Source organism: Euleptes europaea, chromosome 6, assembly GCF_029931775.1.
Source record: "Euleptes europaea isolate rEulEur1 chromosome 6, rEulEur1.hap1, whole genome shotgun sequence".
Classification (NCBI taxonomy): domain Eukaryota; kingdom Metazoa; phylum Chordata; class Lepidosauria; order Squamata; family Sphaerodactylidae; genus Euleptes; species Euleptes europaea.
The window spans coordinates 86,443,151-86,471,124 of record NC_079317.1 but is presented as its reverse complement, the minus strand read 5'-3'; the positions used below and the strand labels follow the sequence as shown (position 1 = coordinate 86,471,124).

The following is a 27,974-nucleotide window of genomic DNA, read 5'->3' as shown; positions in this document are numbered from 1 at the left end:
GGATTAGAATTAATAGCAAGAATGGCTCTCTATTGGTGACCAAGCAAAAAAAGAGTTTGGACATCTTCTTTTCCCCCTTTTGCAGTGATGTAATGTACACGAAGGTGTACTTTATACTATTTTGGCCTGATTCAGAAGAAGAAGGAAAAAATAAAACTCCACCAGGCTACACCATTTATAAGTGTCCAACAATAAATTTAAAAAGGACAAGAGAACAATCTAATAAAAGCACTTTAACATCCAAAAAGAAATTGCTGTTCAAAGCATTTATATAATTAGCTTTCACACTGAAAGGAACTTTGGATTGCTGCCCTGCTTTCTGTTTAATTCTGGGGAAGTAATCAGCTAAAATGTCAAATGTGTCAATGCCTTGGCAATACAAGAGAATGGGTCAGCTGGATAATGCAAACAAAAGAATTCTATGAATGCAACAAGATGCTACAAAGGCTGCATTTGAGGAATGTTATGCAAGAAAAGCTTGATTATAACATTCAGCAATACTGAGCATTAGAAAAGCACAAAGAGCTTCCATTGAAATGCCTTCCCAGGTAAACATAATTAGTGTGACAGGTGAAAGTGTGTACCACTGTACAGCACACGACTCATATGCAAAGCCCTTAGAGATGGAGTGCATGTGCTGTCCCACAAACAAGCTTGTGGCAAATTGTTCAGATTAGTTGATTTTGTGTAATTTCACTATTTTCATACTGCTGTTGTCCAAACGGCTTGCAACAGTCAACTTCTTTTTTAAAAAAAACGGTGCTATTATACTGTGACACTATTTCTACCATGCGGTAATACTCCTAGTGTGGTGTAGTGGTTAGAGTGTTGGACAAGGTTCTGGGAGACCCAGGTTCAAATCCTTACTCTGCCATGGGTAAAATGGAACAGAAGAGAAGAACGTAAGCTGCTTTGTGTCCCCATTGAAGAGAAAAGTGGGGTATAAAGTAAATAATTGAATAAAATGTACTAACCTGCTCAAAAAAAATACAGAGCCATGCTCCCCCAATGTAAGTAAACAGAAGCAGAAATGCTAATAGGTCACTGATTACAATACTCCTCCACAAGTCTGCCAAAAGGCACATAGTTTTAAAGAAAAACATTCTGTTTGGAGACTCGCTATTTAGGTGTCTATGGGTAAAAAGGTAACAGTTCCCTGTGCAAGCACCGGGTCATTCTTGAACCATGGGGTAATGTCACATCCCGACGTTTACTAGGCAGACTTTGTTTATGGGGTGGTTTGCCACTGCCTTCCCCAGTCATCTTCCCTTTACCGCCAGCAAGCTGGGTACTCATTTGACCAACCTCGGAAGGATGGAAGGCTGAGTCAACCTTGAGCCGGCTACCTGAAACCAACTTCCGTTGGGATCGAACTCAGATCATAAGCAGAGCTTGGACTGCAGTACTGCAGCCTACCACTCTGCGCCACAGGGCTCCTGGTCTACGGGAGCAATCCCAAATACATTACCCCTAAGCAAGTCTCATCTTATTCAATGGGGTATACTCTCAGGGAAATGCTCTTAGGATTGCTATGTGTTTTGAGTGTTCATTCTTCATGATGAAGGCTGGCGACAGCATTCCTTGAGGTGGGGCACCTTCTCCCCCATCTGCTTGGCATTCCACCACCCTGCCCACACCCTGCCCATAATCATTGGGAAAGGGTGTGTGGGTGGTACAAAGTGGTGGCTTTTTTTGGCAGCGACAGCAGTAGCATTCCCCAATGCCCAGCTGCAGACTGCCCGGTTCCATTGGTGAATTGGCATATGGGAGGGCTCACAGGAAGAAGACAATATGTTAAATACTTCAACATCAAAACATTAATTACATACTTAATATAAAAACCCACTGTGGAAATCTCTACAAACATAGCATTCAATATTCTAAAGGTTACAGAAGTCATTTAAAATAATACACAAGGTTGTACTTTCCATTCCAAGTCAGAACTCCCAGGCATGAAAATATACGTGAAAAGGTGGAGAAAAGCTCAATGACAGAAACTGTCAGCTTACCCATAATAATGTCATAATGCCCTGAAACTTGGGACTGGAGAAGGCCAAATATTAGCAGTTCTCACAGAGCCCTCATTTTCATTTACCCTGAGGTCAAAAACAAAAGCTTGTCACATATCCAGGAAGGTTTATGTTTACACATAGCAGGTCACCTTTAAAAATGAGAGTGCTCACCGGAAAGAAAGAAAAATGTTCTGATCTTCTGGTTTTAAATTAATAATGTCACTGGCAGGTGATTACATATAATTCGACACCTGGCAGCACCTAGGGTTTGGGTAGAAGTATTATTGCAGCATTGCTGATCATATTGTGAGGCTTTTTAAAACAGGTTTGTGAGTGTGTGTGACACCAGATTTCATGCTCAAGAAGTGTTTTCAATATGTATACTTGTTAACAAGGATGAAAACATAATATACACATTACTAATGGGTTCCCATGGTGAGTTTCAATAACAGATAACAGATAAAGAAGTGAACATGATCAGTCAATTTAAAGAACCAAAATGCTGGTTCTCTAAATGGTGCAGCACCTAGAGAAAAATATCTGATTTCAATAGTCCTGTAACTTAGATTGCAATAATGTTATGGATTCCAAAGTAATTTTGAATCCCGATGTAAATTCAAAATTTGTCCAGGACATAGAGCAGGATATAAGACTTGTCATCGTCATCATCATCATCAATAATAACAATAGCAATAACAATTATAATAATACATTGATATATTAATATATTAATATTAATCTTCTGAAATGCCAACAGTCTACCCTGGTCTCATCTACTTGGTCTTTTAAGAAAAAATCTTAATCACCCTTCTGAACAGACATATATGTTACTTAGCTTGGAAGAACCTCATAGCTGGGAAACAAAAGAGTTTTAAGATGATGACTAGGGTTGTGCATATTGATCAACCTGAACCGAATATAAATCCAAAATTAGCTATTTTAGAAATAATTGGGTTTCGGTTTTACTGAATACTAAAACCTGGGAATAAAGCCGAAGTGGATAGCCAATCGCTGAATCAGTCGAATAGGTATTTGGCTTTTTTGAGCTTCAACTTTTCCCAGGCTTTTCCCTATGGGACTTTTTTAATGAGCTCTGGAGAAGGCTTTTTTTTTTGAGGTAGAGTTCCCAAATTTTCAGGGTCGCTTCAAGGGACTCTCCTTGCATGAACCCCAATGTTTGGTGAAGATTGGGTCATGGGGTCCAATTTTATGGGGTCCCAAAGGGGTCACCCCCTCCTCCATAGAGAAGGATGGTAAAGTTTACTTTTTTGGGACCCCATAAAATCGGACCCCATCCCAAACTTTACCAAACTTTGGGGTTCATGCAAGGAGAGTCCCTTGCAGCTACGCTGAAAATTTGGGAACTCTATCTCCAAAAATGCCCCCACAGGAGCTTCAAAAAAGAATCCCCATAAACTATAATGGACCCGATTTTTCTTGGTAAACCTGGAAATAAAGCCAAAATACCCCTTTACCGGTATGGGTATTGGGCTTATTCTGGGTTTACTGGGTGGGGGGAATTGGGCCCAATAAACTCGAACCTGAAATTTACCGCATTTTTTCCCCACAACCCTAATGACAACCAAATTTTATGTAGTAGCAGCTGCAGTCTTCAACATGTATAATCTAAATGCCAGAAATGCTCTGCTGCATTTATAATTTACTGTATTTAAAGATTTGGAGTGGTTTGGCTCATTTTTATACAGAGGCACCTGGTTTTCCAGTGAGTACAGATGTAATATAAATATGTGGCAGAGGAGGAAGTTGGAAGATCCTACTAGGATACTAGCAACAGCTGACTACCATCTGGACTGAGTTTGTTTTCTCCTCTGCTTACAGGTATTTAGTCTGGTCATACCCAGAGGTGTGAGTCCATGGCTATTGGTCTGTGGCTTGCATTCTGGGACATGCATTAGCTAGCCCAATGAAATATTGTTTATAACCTTGCTTCAGGAGAAAAGTGGCAACTGCTCACTGAAATAAATAAAAATTAAGTAGCTTGCCACATGGCACAACTTTCCTCTTGGGTGAAAAATAGTCTTTGCTAACACAGATGCATCTCTTTTTGTGATATTAAGTGCATGAAGAAATTAACATGGTGCGACTCCATCTTGAAAACAAGAACTTTAACTGGTCATGATATTCGTGTTCCATTATCCTTGGCTCTCTATTTTGTTTCAAAGAGAATGAAAACAACAAAAAGGTCATATTATGACCCCAAAGATATGTTACATGTCAGAAGTGACCAAAATGTAGTGGATAAATATATTAAAGGCTTCTGTTAGCACTGATTTTATCGCCTCTGCAAACATACCCCGAAATGGTGGGGAATTTTTGCATTGCATTGTTTTGATAGTAAACTTTCATACAACACTTGTTTGTGAGTTCTTTTTGGCTAAAACTAAGACAATCACAGAGAAATTGTCCCATTACCTGTTGCGCTTGCCTACTGTTTCTATTGAGTCTCAGTCACTTCTGGAAGGCTAAGGGAGCAATCCTAAAACAGGTCTCCTCGGAAGTATGTCCCATTTTGTTTCATGCAGATTGCTACCAGGAAGTGTACATAGAATTACAACCTAAATAAGCTCTGGTTTTCTCACTGCTGCACATCTACACCCAATGAGAACATCAAGTAAATTAATTTAGCTTTCCAAGATATCACTGGCACCAATCTGATGTCAGTATGCAAGTACAAACTAGTGTACAGATGGTTACACTGAATATTCACGGTTACATTGAATACTCTTTCGTTTCGTTTTTCAGTTTTAAGACTAGCAATTTAAGTGATCAGAACTATTTCTTAAGAACACTTTGTCACCTCTTATTGATCTGGTTCAATGCCATTGGCTTGGATCTAGCTAAGCACATGGCCACAGAGCATCTTCCACCTCCTGCTACAACCCAAAATGGCACCCAGAAATCTTCCACTCCAGAACCTTTGGGCTGGATCCAAGCCATTATTTCTCCTGCCTGCTGCTGCTTCTCCTTCCTGAATCAAACGTATGGCTGGTACCAACCAATCAAGGATCGCTTATTATGCAAGCGTTGGGGGGGAGCTAATTTTGTGTTTTATTTTGTTGGTAAACTGCCTTGAATCACAAGGAAAGGAGTGCTTAATATTTTCATTAATACATAAATAAAAGTGGCATTTGGTGTTTGTGGGGGAAAACGTGTTTGGGTGTCAGTTTCATAAAAAGGGACAGAGGAGACTTTCTCATCAAGTACAGTTGGACCACAGTCAGTCAAATATTTGCTGACGCCCACCATGCTTGTTTTTCCCTGCTCAGGCTCTCCCATTTCCTCCTTGAATCTGGATGGGTTAAGTTAAAGTGCCCTGCTGCATCTGGGTGCCTGTTCCATCTCACCCAGGTCTAAAGTACTTTGTCAAATATTTTTTTCAAGTTAAGGCGGAGGCAGCGGAAGTGATAAAGCAGAGGATGACAAGTTGACCAGCTGCAGCCAATGTTTCTTTTACTGGTGTGCTTATCTATCACCTTAATTGAAATAGCATTGCCGTGGATCCTCTCTTTATTCCACTTCTGACTTCAGCCTGAGAGTGAAAACAAGTCAGGTCAATGCAAATTAATGGGTAAACATTTCTCAAAGGGTATTAAAAAAGCAAGGATGTGATATTCAACAATCTTCATCCTTTTTAATGAAAAATCAAGCGCTATCAGCTGAGCCCTCATCCTTCAAAGCTGTTGGCAATTGAAATCACATTACATCTGTATATTTTCTGTAACTGGTGTCGTGTGCAGTTTTATGCATTTATTTATTTACTTTGTTTATGGCCAGTCTTTCTCATTGAGACTTAAGGCTGATTATAACGTATAACAACGCGATCATGCAGTATAAGACATCCAATCAGCAATGCAATAGGACTAGGATTGCAAAATTAGAAAAGCAATAAGAGTAATAAGATAAGAAATAGCATGCCATAAACAATTCAGAGAATGGATAAGAAAAGTAGAAGCCAGTGTGGTGTAGTGGTTAAGAGCAGTGGTTTGGAGCAGTGGAGTCTGATCTGGAGAACCGGGTTTGATCCCCCTCTCCTCCACATGAGCAGCGGAGGCTAGTCTGGTGAACTGGATTCGTTTCCCCACTCCTACACATGAAGCCAGCTGGGTGACCTTGGGCAAGTTACAGCTCTGTTAGAGCTCTCTCAGCCTCACCTACCTCATAGGGTGTCTGTTGTGGGGAGGGGAAGGGAAGGTGATTGAAAGCCGGTTTGAGCCTCCCTTAAGTGGTAGAGAAAGTCGGCATATAAAAACCAACTCTTCTTCTTCTTCTTCTTCTTCTTCTTCTTCTAGAAGATCATGTAGTTAGAGCAAGATAATACATACAACAATCTGGCCTAGAGTCCTTTTATAAATGTACCCTCATGAATAATTCCATTATATTACAACCCTATTTTCTTTCTAAATATGACCTCCTGAATATTTCTATTCAGTTCATTTCAGTTTTTGGATCCCCTCCTCCATCCATTCTGATTTCACTCTCTGTAGGACAACCTATGCAAAGCAGGTTAACTCACTACTGAGTGGACTTTACAATGTGCCACCTAGCACAAAATTAAACTATTCTGAGTCCAGTGAAGCCTATTGTGTGTGTGTGTTAAGTGCCGTCAGGTCACTTCTGACTCACGGTGACCCTATGAATCAATGTCCTCCAAAATGTCCTATCTTTGACAGCCTTGCTCAGGTCTTGCAAATTGAGGGCCGTGGCTTCCTTTATAGAGTCAATCCATCTCTTGTTGGGTCTTCCTCTTTTCCTGCTGCCCTCAACTTTTCCCACCATGATTGTCTTTTCTAGTGACTCTTGTATTCTCATAATGTGACCAAAATACGATAGCCTCAGTTTAGTCATTTTAGCTTCTAGGGTCAGTTCAGGCTTGATTTGATCTATAACCCACTGATTTGTTTTTTTGGCCATCCATGGTGAAGCCTATTAAAGGGTGTTTATTCTGATTAGGATGGCACTGACTTGAAACTATGATTAATTTTCACCAAATCTATTTATCGGAGGGACACCCCAGTAGTTCATTTGAACGTTTCTAATCTTTTCAACCTACGCTGCTGTGGTTCACATATCCACTGGATGTCACTATTACACAATCCTATCCGTAATGGATGGTACAAGAAAAAATTGACCGAGGCAGCAGGCTGAGTTTTCAGCTGTTGCTTCCGCTGGAGTTTCAGTCACAATTCTGAGAGTTCGTTGTGAACTTTTAGTCAGATTTCATTTAATAGTAATCATTCCTTCTGAAAACGGAAATGTCATTCTGAAATTTATTGTGGAGATTTTGTTTATAAATTTTAGGCTTCCTGTTCAATTTTATTACATTGACTGTAATTAGGGGATTGCAAAGAATTGATTAGAGAGGTTAACCATACTTCATGTCATCTGTCGCCCCAATTCTGGTCTTAGCGAGAGTTTCTCTGAAGTAAGAGACAGCAGATGACAAAGCCTTGCTTGTAGAATAATACAGGAAGGCATTTTCTGCCTGCGAGATCGGGTTATGAGATGCGTAAATGTATTTATTGCAAAATAGCATGGTAAACCTATTTCTAATCCCAATCAAATATATATCTGCACTACTAAAACACTATCTTTTTGTTCTACATTCAGCGAAACTGAGGAGAAAGCTTGTACTAGATTCAACATATCAGATAATATTCTGTGACTAATTAAAAGAATTAGAAAAAAAACAAAGCGGCAAACCTGGGACTCCCAAACCACCCTTCCTGTTTGGATTGTGCATTGTTTTCAAATTAATTTATTACATTACAGGGGAGGGGGCATGGCTCAGCGGTAGAGCCTCTGCTTGGCAGGCAGAAGGTCCCAGGTTCAATCCCCGGCATCTCCAGTTAAAGGAACTAGGCAAGTAGGTGATGGGAAAGACCTCCACCTGAGACCCTGGAGAGCCGCTGCCAATCTGAGTAGACAATACTGATTTTGATGGACCAAGGGTCTGATTCAGTAGAAGGCAGTTTCATGTGTTCATGTGAAACTGGAAAAATGTCAAAGCAAACAAAACCTCAGTCTAAACACAAACTTCATACCTGTGGGTTTCCCTTCTTTTCTTCTGCTTTTTTTTTTCTTTTTTAGTTCTTTTTCTTACTTTTGGCTAAGGCCAGATACACATTGCCATTTTGATGTGTCAAGATTACTAGATTAGTGCTGCAAAGTAGTCATCTGCCATCACACAATGTTACAAATAGAATGCCAGCGCAGAGCAAGTAATAAAAGGAATGAATGGTAGCATGATTCAGCCTTTAGATGTAATGGTCACACAAGGTCTGTTGTTATTCATTTATTTACTTACTTCATTTATACCCCATTTTTCTCCTCCGGGGGAACCAAAGTGGCTTACAATATTCTCCCCTCCTCTATTTCACCCTCACAATAAACCTGTGAGGTATGTTAAGCTGAGAGTGTGTGATTGGCCCAAGGTAACTCAACAAGCTTCCATGGCAGAGTGGGGATTCGAACCTGGGTCTCCCAGACCCCAGTCTGACACTCTAACCACTATACCACACTGCCTCTAGTTTTAAGAAACTATCTGGGTTTGCTTTAATTGTAACCTGAATTTCCCAGATTGTTCTGCTGGTCTTCTGGCTGTAGTCTATTCTAGAATCCTCTCTCTTCTGATACCTTCCACCATTACATGTTTCTTGCCTATTCATTTGCAGAAGGAGAAGTAGAGTAAACCACAGCAGACCCTTCAGATGTCAAAGATGCAGTAGGCCAGGGGAAACTATTATCAATCGATGTGAGAATGGTTTGGGGAATAGTAGGATAGGCCACAAGTTTGTGAATGATAGTGTTGTATGGGGAGAGGTCAGTTAATAATCTGGTTTGGTGAATGTGATCTTTACTACACTATGCATCTTTCTCTGTCCACCATCCATTTTCTTTTCACAGGCAAGATGTAGTTCATGTATGTGATGAACAGATTTTGACATTGTATTGTATATCAAGTGGTGTGTTTATAATGACTTATAGTATGGATAAATAAATCATCTGTTAGCAAAGAGGGAAGGGTGGTAGTTACTGTTCAAATCATGGTTCTTGCCACTCTCTGAGAGGTTTTGGGCAGTAGCTGGGTAATCTCTTATTGTGAATGGTTTATAATATGACTTTACCACCATGCAAGGAGGATTCAGAGCTTAAGTTCACTATAGGAACGAATGGAGAATGTTCTCAAACATCAGCAACCACACATATTCACACTGAAGATATGCAAAACGTGCTTAGATGCCCAGCATGAAGAGGGACTTTCAAACATTACTAAAACCAACAAAAGAAATATATTTGAGTTAATGAATAGGCTTAACTGTGCATCTCTCAAAATTTCTGTGAAAAAAATCAGAGTCAGCAGTGTGGTTTGTAGTGAGATATAAAGCCAGCATGTCAGCAAGTCTACTTCATTATAGTAGTGTGTTTGGCTCTAGTACAAAACATCCTTTGGTGAGGAGAATTTGTGCCAATAGATCCTGGGTTTTTTCCTCCTTTATGAACTATTTTAATCAGTCGCTAAGCACACAGACTACTACTTGCTAATGTTTCTGAGGTCCAAGGTCTGAATGCACACATTTGCACACTGGGTTGACACTTTTATTGAGCTATCTACTATGATCCCCAAGATCTTTTCCCCTCTCAGTCGCAGCAAGTTCCAACCCCATTAGCCTATACTCAAAGCATGAACAAACAAAAAATCCCAACTTCAAGTATACGCTAACGGGGTCTGAACTTGCTGAGACTGAGGGGGAAGATGATCTTGGGGCCATAGTAGATAGCTCAAAGAAAGTGTCAACCCAGTGTGTTGCAGCAATTAAAAGTCTTCGTTCGGAGTTATTAGGAAAGGGATTGAAAATAAAATGGCCAATACTGTAAAGTTCCTGTATAGATCTATGAGGCAGCCTCATCTGAAATACTGAGTGAAGTTCTGGTCACCATATCTCAAAAAGGACACTGCAGAGCTGGAAAATGTACAGAAGAGAACAACCAAGATGATCAGAGGGTTGGAGCACCTTCCCCATGAGGAAACACAGGAGAGTCTGGGACTTTTCATTTAGAAATAGACAACTAAGGGGGAACATGAGAAAGGCTTGTAAAATTATGCATGGGGGTGGACAGAGTTGCCAAAGAGAGCTATTTCCCCCTTTTCTAAAATACTAGAACTCGAGGGCATCCAATGAAGCTGATCAGCAGTAGATTCAGGATGGATACACAGTGAGTGATTGAAATGTGGAATTCACTGCCAGAGGTTGTAGTGATGACCACAGGCACAGACAGCTTTAAAAAGGGTTAGACAGATTTGTGGAGGATATGTCTTTCAGTGACTGTTAGCAATAGTGATTAAAGGGAACCTCCACATTCAGAGGCAGTCAACCTCTGAACCCCATCCTCTATGCCCTGTTGTTGGACCTCCAGAGGAACTGGTTGGCCACTGCCTGAGACAGGATGCTGGACTAGATGGACCACTAGTCTGATCCAGCAGGACACTTCTTATGTTCTTAACTCCTGCATATCTACCTATTGTGATGGCATAGAAGTTGGATCCTACCACTGGATCCTACCAACTTTTTCTCTGGCAGAAGTAGGAGGGGTCCCTTTGAAATCTGAAGCCTAAACCCAGATCATGGAACCCACGTAGACCAAAAGCCACATGGGATGAGGACTTCAAGGAGGACAGAAATCAGGTGAGACTCCTCTTCCTGATTTTTGCACCAGCAGAAAAATCAGTAGAATCCAACCCATTGGTATGAAACTTTTACCTTAAGTCATGCAAGTAAATTATATCAAGGACTCTGTGTTCCTACTTCCAATCAGCCAAGCTAAGAGGGCTCTTTTGGCCTTTCCCTGAATAAGAAGCTAACAGAAGCATTACCTAAACCCAGTCTTGTTTTCCCACTGGTCTCTCTCAGTTTCTGCCTGTCTTCTGAAGTGGTAAGGGAGCATTTAAGACTTTGCTGCTATAGATCTCTTCATTGATTTTCATTAAACACTGGCCGGAGTTTAAGAGCTGAGCAAGCGTTTCCTTCCTCTAGAGAAAAGTCAGCTTGCTTGCCAGGTGGGTTTCCCTGAGCTATAATAAAACAAATTTATCATTAGCCACATTGGATCTGATCTCTCCAGTACTGATTGGGAAACATTTATCAGCTCTGATTATTGCCTTCACTTTATCCATTATTATAAGTCCCTAAATAAAATCAAAAGCACTGTCATTGCTATTTCTCATTCACAGCAGTCTGTTAACATCCTCCCCTAATGGTGGGCTTTTCAATCATAAATCTAGCACTAGCTGAAATTCTGCACAATAAAACATTTATCTCAGGACAAAAATATGTGCATGTCAGAAAGTAGTGAAGAATTAACATATAATCCCATAAAAATACACCCCCAAAGGGCCTTGGGGGAAAAGGTAGTAGTGCCACAAGAGAAAATGCTAAAGCAGAGCTTTAAGCAAAATTCTTCAGGGGAGGAAATCCAAATATTCAGGCACCCTTAATAAAGCTTGCAATGTTTTTAATCAAAGCAGCTTCTTTGCAGAGGAAGCACATACATTTCCTAAATAAATAATAAATTGTGCTGAATGTTCATTGCAGAAACTGTACAGCTCCATCCTAAGCAGAGTTACACTCTCCTAAACCCATTGACTTCAACAGACAAAAATGTGCAAGTCTGCTTAGGATGACACCGATACTGCTGAATTACAGCTCACACCTAATCCAATCACACCTGCTAATGCCATTTACTTGCTTTTGACATTTACATTGCTGTTGTGTGTCTAATTTACTCTTCTCTACTTAAAGATAGATGGAATCACTTTCTAGCTATATCTAAAGAAGTGAGCTTTGGCTCACGAAAACTCATACCCCGCCAGAAATTGTGTTAGTCTTTAAGATGCTACTGGACTCCTGCTCTTTTTAACTGTTTTTTAGTGTCACTTATGCAGCAAATCACCTTCTATAAGGTCACCTGGGTCCCACAGAAATATCACCTTTTTGGAAATGGGAAAAAAAACCTTTTAAAATCTGACTATCTCTCCACTCCAACTCAGAAAAGAACAAATATTAAAAACTACCAAATCCATAAGGGTGCAGCAGTGCAGACAACTGCTTGTCAAATACAGCGTGTTCTAATTAATAATAGTCTTCAGAGTAGCAGAATCCAGTAAATGATAGTCATGAGGCTGGGGCCCTATATTATCTAACTGTGTCCCACAGTCAGGTCTTTGAAACACACTTGTCAGATTTTCAGAGGGACTCACAAGTTTAGGAATCATCCTCCTACATCAATTGCCTCATATGCTTAATCATTTTGTGTCTTTTGGTCTGCCTCTTCTTTGACAATTATGACTTAAGCAGTATTGAACAAAGGAAACTCTGAGACTCATTCACCAGCCATACATGAGAGAGTCATTGTCCTTGAAGGCACAGCATTAGATTCCAGGCTTGCATAATAGTATCAAGGAAGAAGGAAATAACTACCTTCTTTTTGGTTAACATAAAAGACTATTCATTACATATAATTTTATGAAGAATTATTGTAGATCATAAGAACATAAGAAAGGCCATGATGGATCAGACCAAGGCCCATCAAGTTCAACAGTCTGTTCACAAAGTGGCCAACAGGTGCCTCTAGGAAGCCACAAACAAGACAACTGCAGCAGCGTTTTCCTGCCTGTGTTCCAAAGCACCTAATATAATAGGCATGCTCCTCCGATCCTGGAGAGAACAGGTATGCATCATTACTAGTATTCCTTTTTACTAGTAGCCATGAATACCCCTCTCCTCCATGAACATGTCCACTCCCCTCTTAAAGCCTTCCAAGTTGGCAGCCATCACCACATCCTGGGGCAGGGAGTTCCACAATTTAAATTAAATCATCACTATCAATGTGCAGTGTTTTTCAGTTTACTCTTGTATTTAAATTTAGTTACCCAGCTAGATAGGGCACTGTTGGTGCTTAAAGAGTCATGGGTTGCCTCGTGGGAACAGCCTAGCAGAAGGGTGCTGGAGGAACTATTTGCAGGATTTTGCTGAAAGCTGGCCCAACATTCCTACCTGTGGACAACGTGGGATTTGCTGGCTGCCTTTTGAGAGACCCAGAAGCAATGGGGGGGGGCTTTCAAGTGGGGCAAGAAAGGGGCTTTTAAATGGGCTTGGAAGGGGACTTCTTACTTCATAGTATCCTGGCAAGTGGTGGTATTCTCTGATTAGGACTGGTCTTTTGACTGGTTGGGTCGCGTAACTGGTTTTGACAGGAATAGTGCAAGTTGCTACAGTATAGGTAGGGATAACTGAAAAGCACCCCGATCCCTCTAAGTATGGAGGGTTATTCCCAGGCCAGCCTGGTGGGCTGGGTGGTTGAACAGCTAGGTGGTTGAGCAGCACTGGTAAAACATTTGGTTCCTGAAGCAGCATGGGGGGCACTGTTTTACTTGCAGGTGAGGATCAGCAAAACCAGCAGTAATGCTAGCTACGTTTGGAGCCAATGAAGGTTTGCACAAAATGCCAGCAACTCACACTAATGCTGGAAACTCACACTAATTCAGATATAGATCACGATGGGTAGCCATGTTAGACTGTCTGTAGCAGTAGAAAAGAGCAAGAGTCCAGTAGCACCTTAAAGACTAACAATATTTCTGGCAGGGTATGAGCTTTCATGAGCCACAGTTCATACCCTGCCAGAAATGTTGCTAGTCTTTAAGGTGTACTGGATTCTTGCTCTTTTCTACTACTTCAGATATATTTAAACTGATGTGGATCAGTTTAAATAAACTAGTTAACCTGCATATGGGTATCTCATGTTCTTGCCTGGGGAAGCTGATACAATGTGTATATTGTCCCACCCTAAGTAATCGAGGCAAGCTAGAAAAAGTACTCAACCTGGAAAGCCTTCTGACTGTACAAAGCCCCTTGCCACAAGGCAGATTTCTCCCTTACAGTGCATTCAACCCATGAAGCCGACCATCTCTAGTTCTTCCAACTGGTCTTTGAACACTTCCTGAATTTCTATCTCACCGCATCCTTCCCAACTAAAAGGTTTTCCCAACTCAGTGTGCATAATCTCTTCCAGTACAGTTCTTGCTTTTAACCCACTTAAATATAATGAGCTCAGTCCCTCCCCCTCCCCCCTCCCGCCCACATTGGAGCTGGATATATATTGCATTCCACAATCGAAAAACCTTGAAATACTATAACCATTCCCAAATTGCTGAATAATTTAACATGATCCACAGCCTTAAAATATTTGCAGCTTCTCTTCTCTTGTCACACCCTTTTATTAATGTTCCCCTATGCCACTGAATACAGGGACAGCCAAATGCCTTTATCAGCTTCTCTCTAGCAAGCATACACAGATCTCTCTTTCTCCTGTTACTTTTCATTTAAATTGGTACATTCCAACTGTCGGGCTCCACATGAAATTTTAAAGAAATATGCGTTGTTCATTTATAATATTTAGGCAGCTATTTTAATTATTATTTACAGTGATGATATGAAGCAGATTCCTTGATTCAAAGAAGAAATGTAGGTTTAGTTGATTATCTAATGTCCCCCAAAACACGGGTGCTAAATTGTATTGCAATAACTCATATTCATTACTGGCATGGCACTATATTCCTCTTACTCTAATTAGAAATTGTCAGTTAATTCCTACTGGCACATGCAGGCTCTGCACTGGGTATATAATGGTTTGGAAAGATGCCTTGATTTTAGTAATAGAGTTATTGCTTATCTGGAGCCCATCTGTCAGTAACTTTTGTACCCAGAAGACTACATCTTTCTTTCCTGTTTCCCTGGCCTAGAAGAGAACTGCTTTCTCAGAATCTGAAAAGAGCATGGAGAAGGCTTCACACAACTGATCACTGCTCCATACACTGATCTAGATTAATATCATGGGCTGTTGGCTGCTTGCTAGGATTGCCAGACAGTGCCTGGCAACCAGTGGGAGGATTGGGGGTGGGAGCAGAGCATAGCAGGAGAATTTTTTTAAAAAAAGCATAAAACCACAGTTTCCAGTGATTCCTACAGCTACCCTTTGTCACTTCCTGTATCAACTTTCAGTAAGTAAACAAGGCTGCCTCCCTCCCCCCCCTTACTTTTTCTCCTGCCACCACTTAAGAACATAAGAAAAGCCCTGCTGGATCAGACCAAGGCCCATCAAGTCCAGCAGTCTGTTCACACAGTGGCCAACCAGATGCCTCCAGGAAGCCCCCAAACAAGACGACTGCAGCAGCACCATCCTGTCTGTGTTCCAGAGCACCTAATATATTCGGCAATCGGCATGCTACTCTGATCCTGGAGAGAATAGGTATGCATCATGACTAGTATACATTTTAACTAGTAGCCATGAATACCCCTCACCTCCATGAACATGTCCACTCCCCTCTTAAAGCCTTCCAAGTTGGTAGCCATCACCACATCCTGGGGCATGGAGTTCCTCAATTTAACTATGTGTTGTGTGAAAAAATACTTCCTTTAATCTGTTTTGAATCTCTCACCCTCCAGCTTCATCTTGAGTTCTAGTATTATGACCCCGAGTTCTAGTATTATGAGAGAGAGAGAAAAGCTTCTCCTTGTCCACTCTCTCCAAACCATGCATAATTTTATAGACCTCTATCATGTCTCCCCTTAGCCGCCTTCTTTCCAAGCTAAACAACCCAAAGCGTTTTAATCACTCTTCATAGTGCAGTTCCTCTAGTCCCCTAATCATTTTGGTTGCTCTTTTCTGCACTTTCTCAAGCTCTGTAATATCCTTTTTTAGGTGTGGAGCAGTAATGAAGCACTGTAAAAGATGCTGCCTACACTGTTTGGACTAGGATCTAGTAGACTCCAGGATCAAATCCCCATTCTGCCAGGAAGCTTGCTGGTTTAACTTTGACCAGCACACACTCTTAGCCAAACCTACCTCATAGGGTTGCTGTGAGGATAAGATGGAGGTGAGGAAAATTATGTAAGGTGCTCTGAGTCCCCACTGAAGAAGAGTTGGTTTTTATATGCTGACTCTATCTTTTAAGGAGAATCAAACTGTCTTACAATCTCCTTCCCTTCCTCTCCCCACAACAGAACATAAGAAAAGCCCTGCTGGATCAGACCAAGGTTCATCAAGTCCAGCAGTCTGTTCACACAGTGGCCAATAAGTTGCCTCTAGGAAGCCCACAAACAAGATGACTGCAACAGCACCATCCTGCCTGTGTTCCACAGCACCCAATATAATAGGCATGCTCCTCTGATCCTGGAGAGAATAGGTAAGCATCATGACTAGTGACGTAGGTGAGGCTAAGAGAGTTTAGAGAACTGTGACTAGCCCAAGGTCACCCAGCAGGCTTCATGTGGAGGAATGGGGAAACCAACCTGGTTCACCAGATTAGAGTCCGCTGCTCATGTGGAGGAGTGGGGAATCAAACCCATTTCTCCAGATTAGAGTCCACTGCTCTTGAGTCCATGCTGGCTCTGAGAAGAAAGGCAGGGTAGAAATGAAAATTAATTAATTAAACAGCAAAGGCTCTTCAGAGTAAGCCTAAAGACTTTCAAGAAGACTTGTTGCAACAGTTTTCACACATTTTTCACACAGTTTTCACACAGATTTCACACATTCAGTGAACATCCAAAGGATTTCAAGGGAAGTCAAAAGAGTTTTGACAAGACTTACAACACTGCTCTGATAAATTTCCTACATGCCTACTGATTGCTTTTAATTAGTTCAATTATAGGAAGAGTTGCAACAGTCTACTCATATGTATTAAAAGTAATATGACTTCCCATTACTGTAAATTATCTCTTCGTTTTTTCAAAAATGTATTCTGACTTTCAGTATCAAGGCCACATACAATCACAATCATATTAAAAAATCAAATGTAATAAGAAGCCCACCAATCAAGTCTGAAAAAATTAATGGCAAGGCTCGTTGTGATGACTGAGAGCAAAGGCTGGTTATAAAATGTCAGAAACTTCTGCAGAAGGTTTCTATGATTTGCTGTAACTCAATAAAGCCGTTATGATGAGGGTGCCACTCCCAGTTACCACAACACAGTATTAAATATTCCATTAGCTGACACAGCCTCTTTAATTATTTCAAGTTGCTTTGTATAACTATTAGCTTCTTATCATGCAATCCAAAACACGAGTTACACGTGGGTGTAACTCTCCTTAGGACTGCGCTCTTAGAACACTAATTGGTCAAAAAGTAATTTTGACTGGTGTCATCTAAATTTTATTGCTTCATCCTCAAACAACTTCCAGTTTTATAAATCTGTTTGCCATTTAAAGTAATGATCTGAAGTCTAATGCACTATTAGGTTTTATGTGACAGGCTGCAGATGTACCACGGGACAAATTTACATCCAAATTGGTTTCCTAAGGTGACAGAAAGGGAGATAAATCGTAAACCTAATCCTGAATGCAGATGAACTGTCCAATTTATATTTCCTTGTTAAAATTCTGTTATATTCTCTGCTTTCTACATTAAAACTAGTCTCACTGCCTTGAAATGAAAAGAAGTATTGAGTTTGTTTAAATAATTTTAAATTCAAGAACAGTAGTTGTATTAGTCTATTGTAGCAAAATATAACAAAAGTCCAGTGGTACCTTAAAGACTAACAACATTTATTCCAGCATGAGCTTTCATGAGTCACAGCCCACTTTCTTCAGATATTATGGAAGGAAATCATTTTGTAGACTGTATAAGGAAAATCACCGAAGGAGGAGGCATTGGGGCAGAAAGAAACTTAGTGTGAATCCTGTAATAAATCTTTCAGGTGTGATTCTATGTGCAAGGGATTGAAACAGATTTGGTTGTTACATATAATAGAAGATGAAAGATGTTAGAGGTTCCATCCTCTTAAGTACAGATAAAGAAAGTATAATGAAGTAAGATAAATATGGCTAATCAGGAAGCAGCAGTCTGAAGCATAAGAAAATTAACTGACACCAGTAAATGGTTATAGTATTACCACATGTCAAGAAAAGCCAATTTAAGTTGCTAAAAAGTGAGTTCTGTTGAGCTATTAGAAAGTATAGCAAATAAGGAAATTCAAATCTCTGTTTAGGCCAGGCTGAGAGACAGTGCTTAATTTCTTGATGAGTTCTAACTCAGCACTTCCATGCTGCATATTCCCTGAGAATTTTTTTTTGTAGAACAGGGACTTTGTAGATCTGCAACAGTATGTCCAGAAATATTAAAATGTTTCTAAATGTTGCAGTTTCTTGGGTCAAATTCAGGGTCATTGACTGTCCAATGTATACAGTAGAAAGGTACTGCTGTCACATGATGACATATACTAAATTATGTGCAGGTGGATGATGGTGTGGCTATTAGGCCGCATAATAGTATTGCCTGAGTGTATATGGGGACTACATCTATCACAGCACTTGGTTCCTGAGTTTATGTCTCTGTTGGGTGGTCCATTGTTGCTGTAAAGAAGCTGTTTTAAGTTGAGGGAGTGTCTGTAAGCTAGGAAAGGCTTGCCACCCAAGGCCTATGAAAGAGAAATATCCTTATTCAAGAGAGGCTGTAAGTTATTGATGATACATTTATTTGGTTCTTGTAGGTTATCCGGGCTGTGTAACCGTGTTCTTGGTATTTTCTTTGCTGACGTTTCGCCCGCAGCTGTGCCTGGCATCTTCAGAGGAGTAACACTGAAGGACAGTGTCTCTCAGTGTCAAGTGTGTAGGAAGAGTTATATATAGTCAGAAAGGGGTTGGGTTTGAGCTGAATCATTGTCCTGCAAAAAGTATCAAAGGTAATGTGCTAATCATTGTCCTGTAAGTATCACGATAATGTGCTAATGAGGGTATTTCTAACTATATATAACTCTTATTTCTGACTATATATAACTCTTCCTACACACTTGACACTGAGAGACACTGTCCTTCAGTGTTACTCCTCTGAAGATGCCTGCCACAGCTGCTGGCGAAATGTCAGGAAAGAAAATACCAAGACCACGGTTACACAGCCCGGATAACCTACAAGAACCAATGAACTCTGACCGTGAAAGCCTTTGACAATATACATTTATTTGTTTATTAGAACATTTACATCCCGCCTTTCCTCATGGCAGCCTGAAATGGTTTAAGTCGTGAGCTGTAGGTGACAACCAGTGGTGTTCTCTTGTAGCAGCCTGGCTGTAGGTACTAGTCTGGCTTTGTTGATCTGTTTCTTTACTTTACTGGGAGAGTACAGTAATCCTAAAAATGCATAAAGATGCATCAAAGTTGGATCTGGCCCTTCAGAAGGAAACTCTCAAGAGATTCCACCAAGACGTCAACAATTTTCACCCCAAGATCAACCTCGTCACAGACCAGTCCACACAACAGATACATTTCCTGGACACCACAATGAAACTGTGCAACTGAACATAAGATAAGTGCCACCTTATACAAAAAAACAATCTACCACCAAACATACCTGTATGCTTCCAGCTACCACCTGGAACATATAAAACAATCCATAGTCTACAGTCAACCACTGAGTTAATCATGTTGGCTACGATACCTCTTACAGAGACTCTTAACTGGAGGACTTATAAAAGCACTTTCCTTATTAAAATCTGAAAAATGATTTCCTTCCATAGCTTATGAAGAAGTGGGCTCTAACTAGGGTTGTGCATATTGATATACCTGATCTGAAAATAAAACCAAAATTAGCCATTTCAGTAATTTTTGAGTTTCAGGTTTACTGAATGCCAAAACCTGGGGATCTGTCCAAAGCCAAATAGGTGATTCCCGAAAAAGTCGAATAAATATTCAGCTCGTTCAGGTTTGGCTATTTGACTTTGCTCAGGTGCACAGCTCTGTGCTTTCTACCATTTTCTTTTTTTGACTGGTTTTGTTAGGGCTCCATTGTTGGAGCTCTTTTGAGGTAGGGGTTGTGTAATAGGAGCCAACTTGGTCTGACCAACCATCCAACTACACAACCATCTGTCCATCACCATTCAGTGGGTTAATTTGGATAAAGCATAAGGGTTGTTTAAAAGATGGGGCTCACCAGTTCCATCCAGAGAGATATAACCTCCAACTAAAATGAGCCAGCTTCAACAGCTGCTCACACCACCAGGTTTCTGAGGGAGACTTCCTCACCCTCATGGATGAGCAAACTCCTTCAGTCAGCCCCCGTGGTCAAGACTTCGGCTGGCTCCAATATCACCCCTCAAAAAAACCCTGAAGGTTGCCCCGAGTAGAGGCTTTGTTTCCCCGCATTATGACCATCTCTTGCAAGCATATTTTTGCTTACTATAATAAAGAACTGTTCACAGGATGCCATTTGCCACCAAAAGAAATGTTTTCCATGCCTTATTTTTCTTACATTTAAGCCTTTTCCCTCAGTTTGGAAACTAATTTGCATGGACACCATGCTAAGCACCCCAAATACAAAGGGAGCCCCAGGCTTTGAGGTGACAGACTGCCAATCGGTTCTTTCTGCCAGTCCTCGGCAACGCCAAACTTCTGAACCTAAAAACCGATTGACAGCTCGGTTCGCAAATGCATAGAGGATGGGGGTGACTCCTTTGCAGGACCATAAAATTGGACCCCCTGTCCCAAAGATCACCAAATTTTGGTGACAGTCTAAGAAGACACCCTTGCAGCCATGCTGCAAATTTGGGGATGCTACCTCCAAAAATGCCTCCACAAAAGTTTGAAAAAAATCCCCATAGACTATAATGGACCCAGGTTTTTTGGTAAACCCAGTAATAAGCAGAATACCAATATTTACCAGTATAAGTATTTGGCTTATTCTGGGTCTACCAAAAAAACAATCGGGCCCAATAAACCCAAACCCGAAATTTATCGATTTTTTTTTTTGCACAACCTTAGCTCTAATTTACAAAAGCACATGCTGTAATAAATGTTTTTAGCCTTTTTTTGCCATCAAGTCACAGCTGATTTATGACAACGCCATAGGATTTCAAGGGTTTTCCATTGCCTGCCTCCACAGCGCAATCCTGGTATTCCTTGGTCTCCCATCCAAATACTAGCTAGGTTCAACCCTGTTCCGCTTCTGAGATTTTACAAGATCAGGCTAACCGGGGCTATCCAGGTTAGGGCCTTTACCACTGTTTTATTTTCTTATTTATTCTGTTTTATTTCAATCTTAGTCCTCAAAATAAAGCAGGAGTCTAGTGGCAGCTTAAAGATGAACAAAGTTTATTCCAGTATACATTTTCATTAGTCTGAGCACACTTCATCAGATGCCTTATTCACAAAAGCTTATACTGAAATAAATTTTGTTAATCCCGGAAGTGCCGTTGAATTTTTGTTTTATTTTGCTGTTACAGACTGAACATGGCTACCCATCTGGAATTAGTCCTCAAAGGAGCACTCAAAGCAGCTTTTAATATAAATGAAACATCAAAACATAGACAACTAAAAATAATGGAAATTTAAAATAAACACTAAAAGCAACTGATACTCAAAGACAGTGAAAGCTCAAAAGTAGCAGTCTTCATTAACAATCACTTTAAAATGGCATAGAATAGAACAGCACAACATTCATCTAAAAGATCATAAAAATCAATCTGAAACCTCAAATAGACCTCTAATGCAACCCACTACAAATAAAGTATGAAAAATTTCAAACTGTATCTCATACCAACAATTTTTTAAAAAAACCTTCATAAAATGATTTTGAATGGAACTGGCATTAATTAAGTAATTAAACTTCATTTTGCTTCCCATGGAACTTCTAAGAAATCATCAAGTATTGCTAATGGATGGAAGGCAAAAGGTTTTAAAGGATGCCACTTACCTTTAATTATCTCACCAAATACAAGATTTCAAATTGCACAAAACAACCTCTGCTTCCTAGAAATGCCTACAGATTCTCTTTGAATAAATTTCTTCCCAGAATTTGAAGTTCTAAACTGCCAGATGTTGTCTTTGAAACAAAACTGATCCATTAGGAATCCTCCATTTTTGTTTTTGAACTTCATACAGAGCTGCAGATCATTTGCCTTTAGTTCATTACTGATTTATTTATTAATGTATACCCTACAACTGTTAGTCTAAAAAGTTTCCTGGAACAACTCACAAATCAATAAAAAAACAGTAAGAACATAGAAACTTTAAAAAAATAGCAGCCTAAAAACAATAAAGAAAAACATACATGCACCAGAACACTGGAAAAAATGAAAAGAAGTAATCTTTATGTTTATTTTTATTAATACCCTATCTTTTCCACACAGAACTCAGAATAAAACACATGTGCATGAGGTCTCCCACCAGGCACTGACCAGACAGATACCTGCTAAGTTTCAACAAGGTTGGTGCATCAGTAGGGTTGCCAGGTGCCTCTTCGCCATCGGTGGGAAGTGTTTGGGGCAGAGCCTGAGGAGGACAGGGTTTGGTGAGGGGAGGGACTTCAATGCTAGTCCAATTTTCAAAGTGGCCATTTTCTCCAGGGAAACTATCTCTATTGGCTGGAGATCAGTTGTAATAGCAGGGGATCTCCAGCTAGTACCTGGAGGTTGGCAACGCTATGCATCAGGTACCTTCAGCCCAAACTGTCACATTGTTGAGGGTACTCTCGACTCCTACCTGGGACAGCATTGAGTAAAAGGGGGCAGCTGACCAACTTACTGGGTAGTGTGGGGGAACCCCATTGGCTAATTGGTCAGGGGCCAACAGCACAAACATGGTGCAGCAGAAAGTCTCAGGAGTGTAGTTGCAGGGTTAAACCAATGAATGAAGGGGTTGAAATAGGACAGTATGATGCTGAAGTTACCATCTAGTACTCCAGCGCATGGGGGATGGCCCACCCTCCTGTGAGAGCCAGGATGCTGTGGGTGGACCTGCCTCCTCTTTAGGCTGGCCTTTAAAAGTCAGGAAGAAGCCAACAAGGACAGACTCCTTTGGGTTACAGACAGCAGAGGAGCCAAGCCTGGGGAAAGGAAGAGGATAGAGGTGAACTTCGAACCCCTTCCCCTTTCCACAACTGAGGCCTTAAAAAGAGGGGGTGAGTGGTCTGCTGTTCATGGCATCGGACAGGTAGAAAGGAGCCTGAACACAGAACCTGACATTTATCAATGATGTATTAGAATTATTCAAGCATACCTCATTTTATTGTGCGTCACTTTATTGCACCCCGCAGATATTGCGTTTTCGAGCAAGTCTATCAGTGCCATTTTCCCAACAGCATGGGCTCGCTTCATGTCTCTTTGTCACATTTAGGCAATTCTCACAATATTTCAAACTTTTTCATTATTATTACAGTACATTGTTTTTTGTACATGATGCTATTGCACACTTAACAGACTACAGTATAGTGTAAACATAATTTTTTAATGTACTAGGAAACAAAAAATTGTGTGACTAGCTTTACTGTGATATTCACTTTATTGCGATGGTCTGGGACCGAACCTGCAATAACTCATAAGAACATAAGAAAAACCATGCTGGATCAGACCAAGGTCCACACGTCCAGCAGTCTGTTCACACAGTGGCCAACCAGGTGCCTCTAGGAAGCCCCCAAACAAGACAACTGCAGCAGCACCCTGCCTGTGTTTCACAACACCTAATTTCATAGGCATGCTCCTCTGATACTGTAGAAAATAGGTATTCGTTTTGACTAGTAGCCATGAATAGCCCTATCATCCATGAACATGTCCAGTCCTCTCTTAAAGCCTTCCAAGTTGGCAGCCATTACCATGTCCTGGGGCAGGGATTTCCACAATTTAACTATCTCCAAGGTATGCTTGTATTGAGATTCTTATACTACACAAAAAGAATAATGATGCCATAATAACATCATTGTATATGTGTGTAGTGTTCATCAAGAGGGTGAACAAGGTACTGATGGAATGAAAACTGAAGCAAATTGCGCATGCTTAATTTTAGAAATTTTCCCAGTTAAACTGGTATTAAGGAGTGGTAAAATGCAGTAAAAACCCACTAATTCCTCCAGTGGTTCCTCCACATATTGCAAAAGAGAAAACTATGGCCTTTTTATTGATCGTATCGTGTTCCTTATTAAAAGGACAATTACAATACGTCAAAACATATTTGGCTGTCATGCTAGAATACCAGCTCTTTGATTTATTAATTCTTGCAAAAGCCTCCTTAACACTATGCTGCAACAGAAGGCAAAAAAATAAGTAGCCGGATTCCTAACTTGAAAGCAAGCAAGTCCCTTACTTGAAATGTCTCATTCTCAGTGTTTCTTCACACTCAGCAATAAGGAAAAGTGCACAGGTGACAGCAAAGAATAACAAAAGCTCTGAAAAAATCTTATTCACTCATCGAACTATAAGGAATTTTAACCTCCGTATCACAGGAGTTCCTATGGAAACTAAAGTATTAATATGTCTTGTCCTGTTAATAAAGAAGATATAATAAATTCCTTAATTTCAAGTCTCTTTAGCAGAAATGTAGCAGAAAACAAACTGAAGATCTCCTTATCAACTCCTACCCAACTAAACTCTGGAAAACCTTGCCTGACAATTGCCTTACACTTTTCATTTTTGCTGCAGATGTTCCGTCGTTCTCTGCTTCTCTTCTGGCCACTAAATTACAAGGCATGTCATTGTGAAGCAGAAATGAAATCATTTATCATTAAGTTGAAGAGGCACATTATTCTAACTTACAAGATGTGTTTCATGAAATACTAAGGATGAGGTCATGATTTAGTGACTGGTAAAAGTGTTCATTTTCCAAAGGAAAAAATGTACTTCTGAGAGAAGAAAGGGGTAGTATGAGGAGTCAAAAACATTAGAATTGTCATGCTTACTCAAAAGAGTTTGTCAGATCTACCTCGGAGAGTTAAAATTAGCTTCCATCATATATTGACAAAAAGCTCTTTCTGCTGTTGAACAGCAATTCTACCCCTTATGTGTCACCTTATCACCTCAGACTGTGGTATTTTGCAGGGACATCAGTCTGTTTAGATCTCTCCGCATTTCAGTGCTAGCTATTTATTTATTTATTTATTTATTTAACAAATTCAGAAATAATAGCTTTATATACTCCTTGTCATGCTATTCCATATTTACTTTCCTCGTGTAAAAGGTAACTACTTCAGGATTATTATTACGGACAACTCAACAAGTTATTATCATCCTCATGGAATGGTGTAAATAATAAAGAAGTGTTTGGTGCGCAAAAATAGACTTCATCATTGGCATCATCATGAAAAACTCTAGCCCTGTCGAGTGATAATTTATGATCACATGGTAACTATGAGCACCTGGAAGGCTTGGTTTTTATCTCACCAGGGTGTACGTGCATTGAAGGAACTTCTACTTTGCTCTCATGTATAGACAACCTGATCTACCACTTGTAAAGTATGCCATTATAAAGTATCCACATATTGCAAATGGGTCATGGGTCAGTCTAAAAGAGAGGCTCCCATCTAAGGCAACCTCCTGAGGTACATAACAGCATTAGGCACCACAAAAAATGAAGAACTCCCCCCCCCAAAGACACCTGGCAGAGATCCTTCCCAGTAGAACAGCTTGTGAACATAGGATCGATAGGAACAAACTGGTAGTTCACTAAAAGTACAGCTTGTATCCATTACAAGAATTGGCCGTTTTTCTGTTTATTCAAATGGGATATGGTTTACAGCCTATGCCTTCCCGCCCCACACAAACACACACACCAGACAAGAAATATGTCTATATTCAATGAATATAGAACAGTCACTTCATGAAATATCTTGAAATAATTCCACTTGGGGTACATGCACGTTTTCAAAGAGCTTTCCATTGGCTCCTATGCCCTGCGTCGGATTATATATATAGCAGAAAACTAGTAAGGAGAAGACAATTTCTCTGCAGAAACAGAGTACTGAAATAATACCTTTTCCAGCTGTTGGATTCCTTCTTCTACGCAGCATATAGATGCCAACGTCCTTAGCACCTGGGGATAAAGGCACCTGAAGCAATCCTGGCGGCAGATCTCAAAGAGAGCCACAATGGCGCCTTCCTGCAGAAAAAAAATTCCATGGAAGAAGAAAACGGAAGGTAAATTATATTACTCTGCAGTGTAGTATTACGCATTCATTGTTGGTTTAAGCTTTATTTCGCACCACTGCTCTTTTAGTAAACTCTTCTAAGCACTTTTCAACGTAACAGAATAAGAGCATATCAAGCTTATTAGTTGTTTTTTTTAAGTGAGGGCTAGGGATGAGACCAATTTTGTTCCATGGTATAGTGGTTAAGAGCGGTAGTTTGGAGTGCTGGGGTCTGATCCGGAGAACTGGGTTTGATTCCCCACTCCTCCACATGATCGGTGGAGGCTAATCTGGTGAACTGGATTTGTTTCCCCACTCCTCCACATGAAGCCAGCTGGGTGATCTTGGGCTAGTCACAGTTCTATAAGGGCTCTCTCAGCCCCACCTGCCTCACAGGGTGTCTGTTGTGGGGAAGGGAAGGTGATTGTAAGCCGGTTTGAGTCTCCCTTAAGTGGTAGAGAAAGTCAGCATATAAAAACCAACTCTTCATCTAATTCTTCTTCATTCGACTATGCACATTTTAATTTCATTTCTCCCTTGTGAGAAATGAATCCATTCCTCACATAACTTTCAGTTTACTTATGGTGAATTTTCCCCCATTAAAATGTACGCTTTTAAAATATGATCTTGCATACAAAAAGTGGTACTGTCTACTGTGTAAAACTCCCAGAATTAAATTGCATATGTTTTGTGGAACATTAAAGGTGAACAGCTTCATTGGGGGATAGGTTTTGTGGGCTACGGGCCACTTTGTCAGATACATGCCAATTATCCTCAGTTGGAAGTTTTTATTAGACACACACAAATTGCCAGTCTTATTTCTGCTTAACTCTGCTGAAATTCTGGTAATCAATAATTCCCAAAAAAGTACAGTGGCACCTTAAATCAGCCCCCCCACACACACACACACACACAACTTTTTAAAGTCTATGGGCACTTTTTGGAATTCTGACACATGCTATTGAGTGCAACCACAAAATAGCTGCAGCAGGAGGTGAAGCCAGCCACAAAATGTCAGGGAGCGAGGTTATGTGTAAGTCTAACAGTAAGTCTTCAACCTATCAGGCAGAAACTCTGTTTAATACGATGCCTTTTAAAATGATAATCTTGTTTTAAAATGTTGTCTTGCTTACATACAGCTTATCGCCAGTCATGCAGGGCTTTTATGCTTGGCTGTTTCCCTCATGGTCACTCCTATGATGACTTCAGGTCTTTGTTCTGATTATGCGGTTTCTGACCGTCAGAAGTCACCTCGCTCTCCCCCTGCGTTTCCCCGCATTTGGCCCCCATTTTCAGAGACCTGTTTTATCTTGAATTTGAAAATGCGGGCAAAATGCGGGGAAATGCAGGGGGAGAGCGAGGCAACCTCTGACGGGTCGGAAATGGCATGCATAATCGAAACAAAGACCCGAAGTCTCGGAGGGGTAACCGCGAGGGAAACAGCCATGCATACAAGGCCACAGTGAGGATTTTTGTGCTGTGGTGGCAGCTGCTGCCAAATCAATCCTTTTAAAAATTTGCACAGCCAATCAGAAGCCCTGCTGGGCAAAAGCCCCACCTGGCCCCACCCACTTTCTAAAAACACTTGGCAAGCACTAGGAAAGATGTTGGGGGGCACCCCTAGCGACCCCTATTAAAGACTATCAAGTGCCTTAACAATGTCCCCCCCCCCTGCAGTAACACATGGCAATGGCTACAGCTCTGAAATTCATCACCATTCACTGTGGTGATCCTTGCAAATAACATAAGATCACCATTTTAGTGATTGCACAGTTTAATGAAATTATCTTTTCCTATCTCGTTTTCATTACACAGCAATAAGGTGATTCAAATAGTTTTACTGGCATAGAAAGAGCAAAGCAAAAGTTCTATTGATTCCTGGAATAAAAAGGCTATCGTCCTCAAGCTACTTATTATTGAGCAGCCCAACGGGGCTAATCCAGAATAGCTGCTATCAAAATTTAGTTTGTTTCTATACAGAAAGAGAAAGAAAACCATTTAAGGTAA

General features: G+C 40.5%; 1 protein-coding gene across 1 annotated transcript in view; it reads right to left on the bottom strand.

Annotated features, from left to right (window-relative positions):
* Window positions 1-27,974, bottom strand: part of INSC (INSC spindle orientation adaptor protein) — a 116,865-nt gene that overhangs the window by 37,880 nt on the left and 51,011 nt on the right. The window contains exon 6 of the mRNA XM_056851051.1: window positions 25,814-25,939. Coding sequence (XP_056707029.1) covers window positions 25,814-25,939 — 126 coding nt within the window. The remainder of the gene's footprint in view (window positions 1-25,813; window positions 25,940-27,974) is intronic.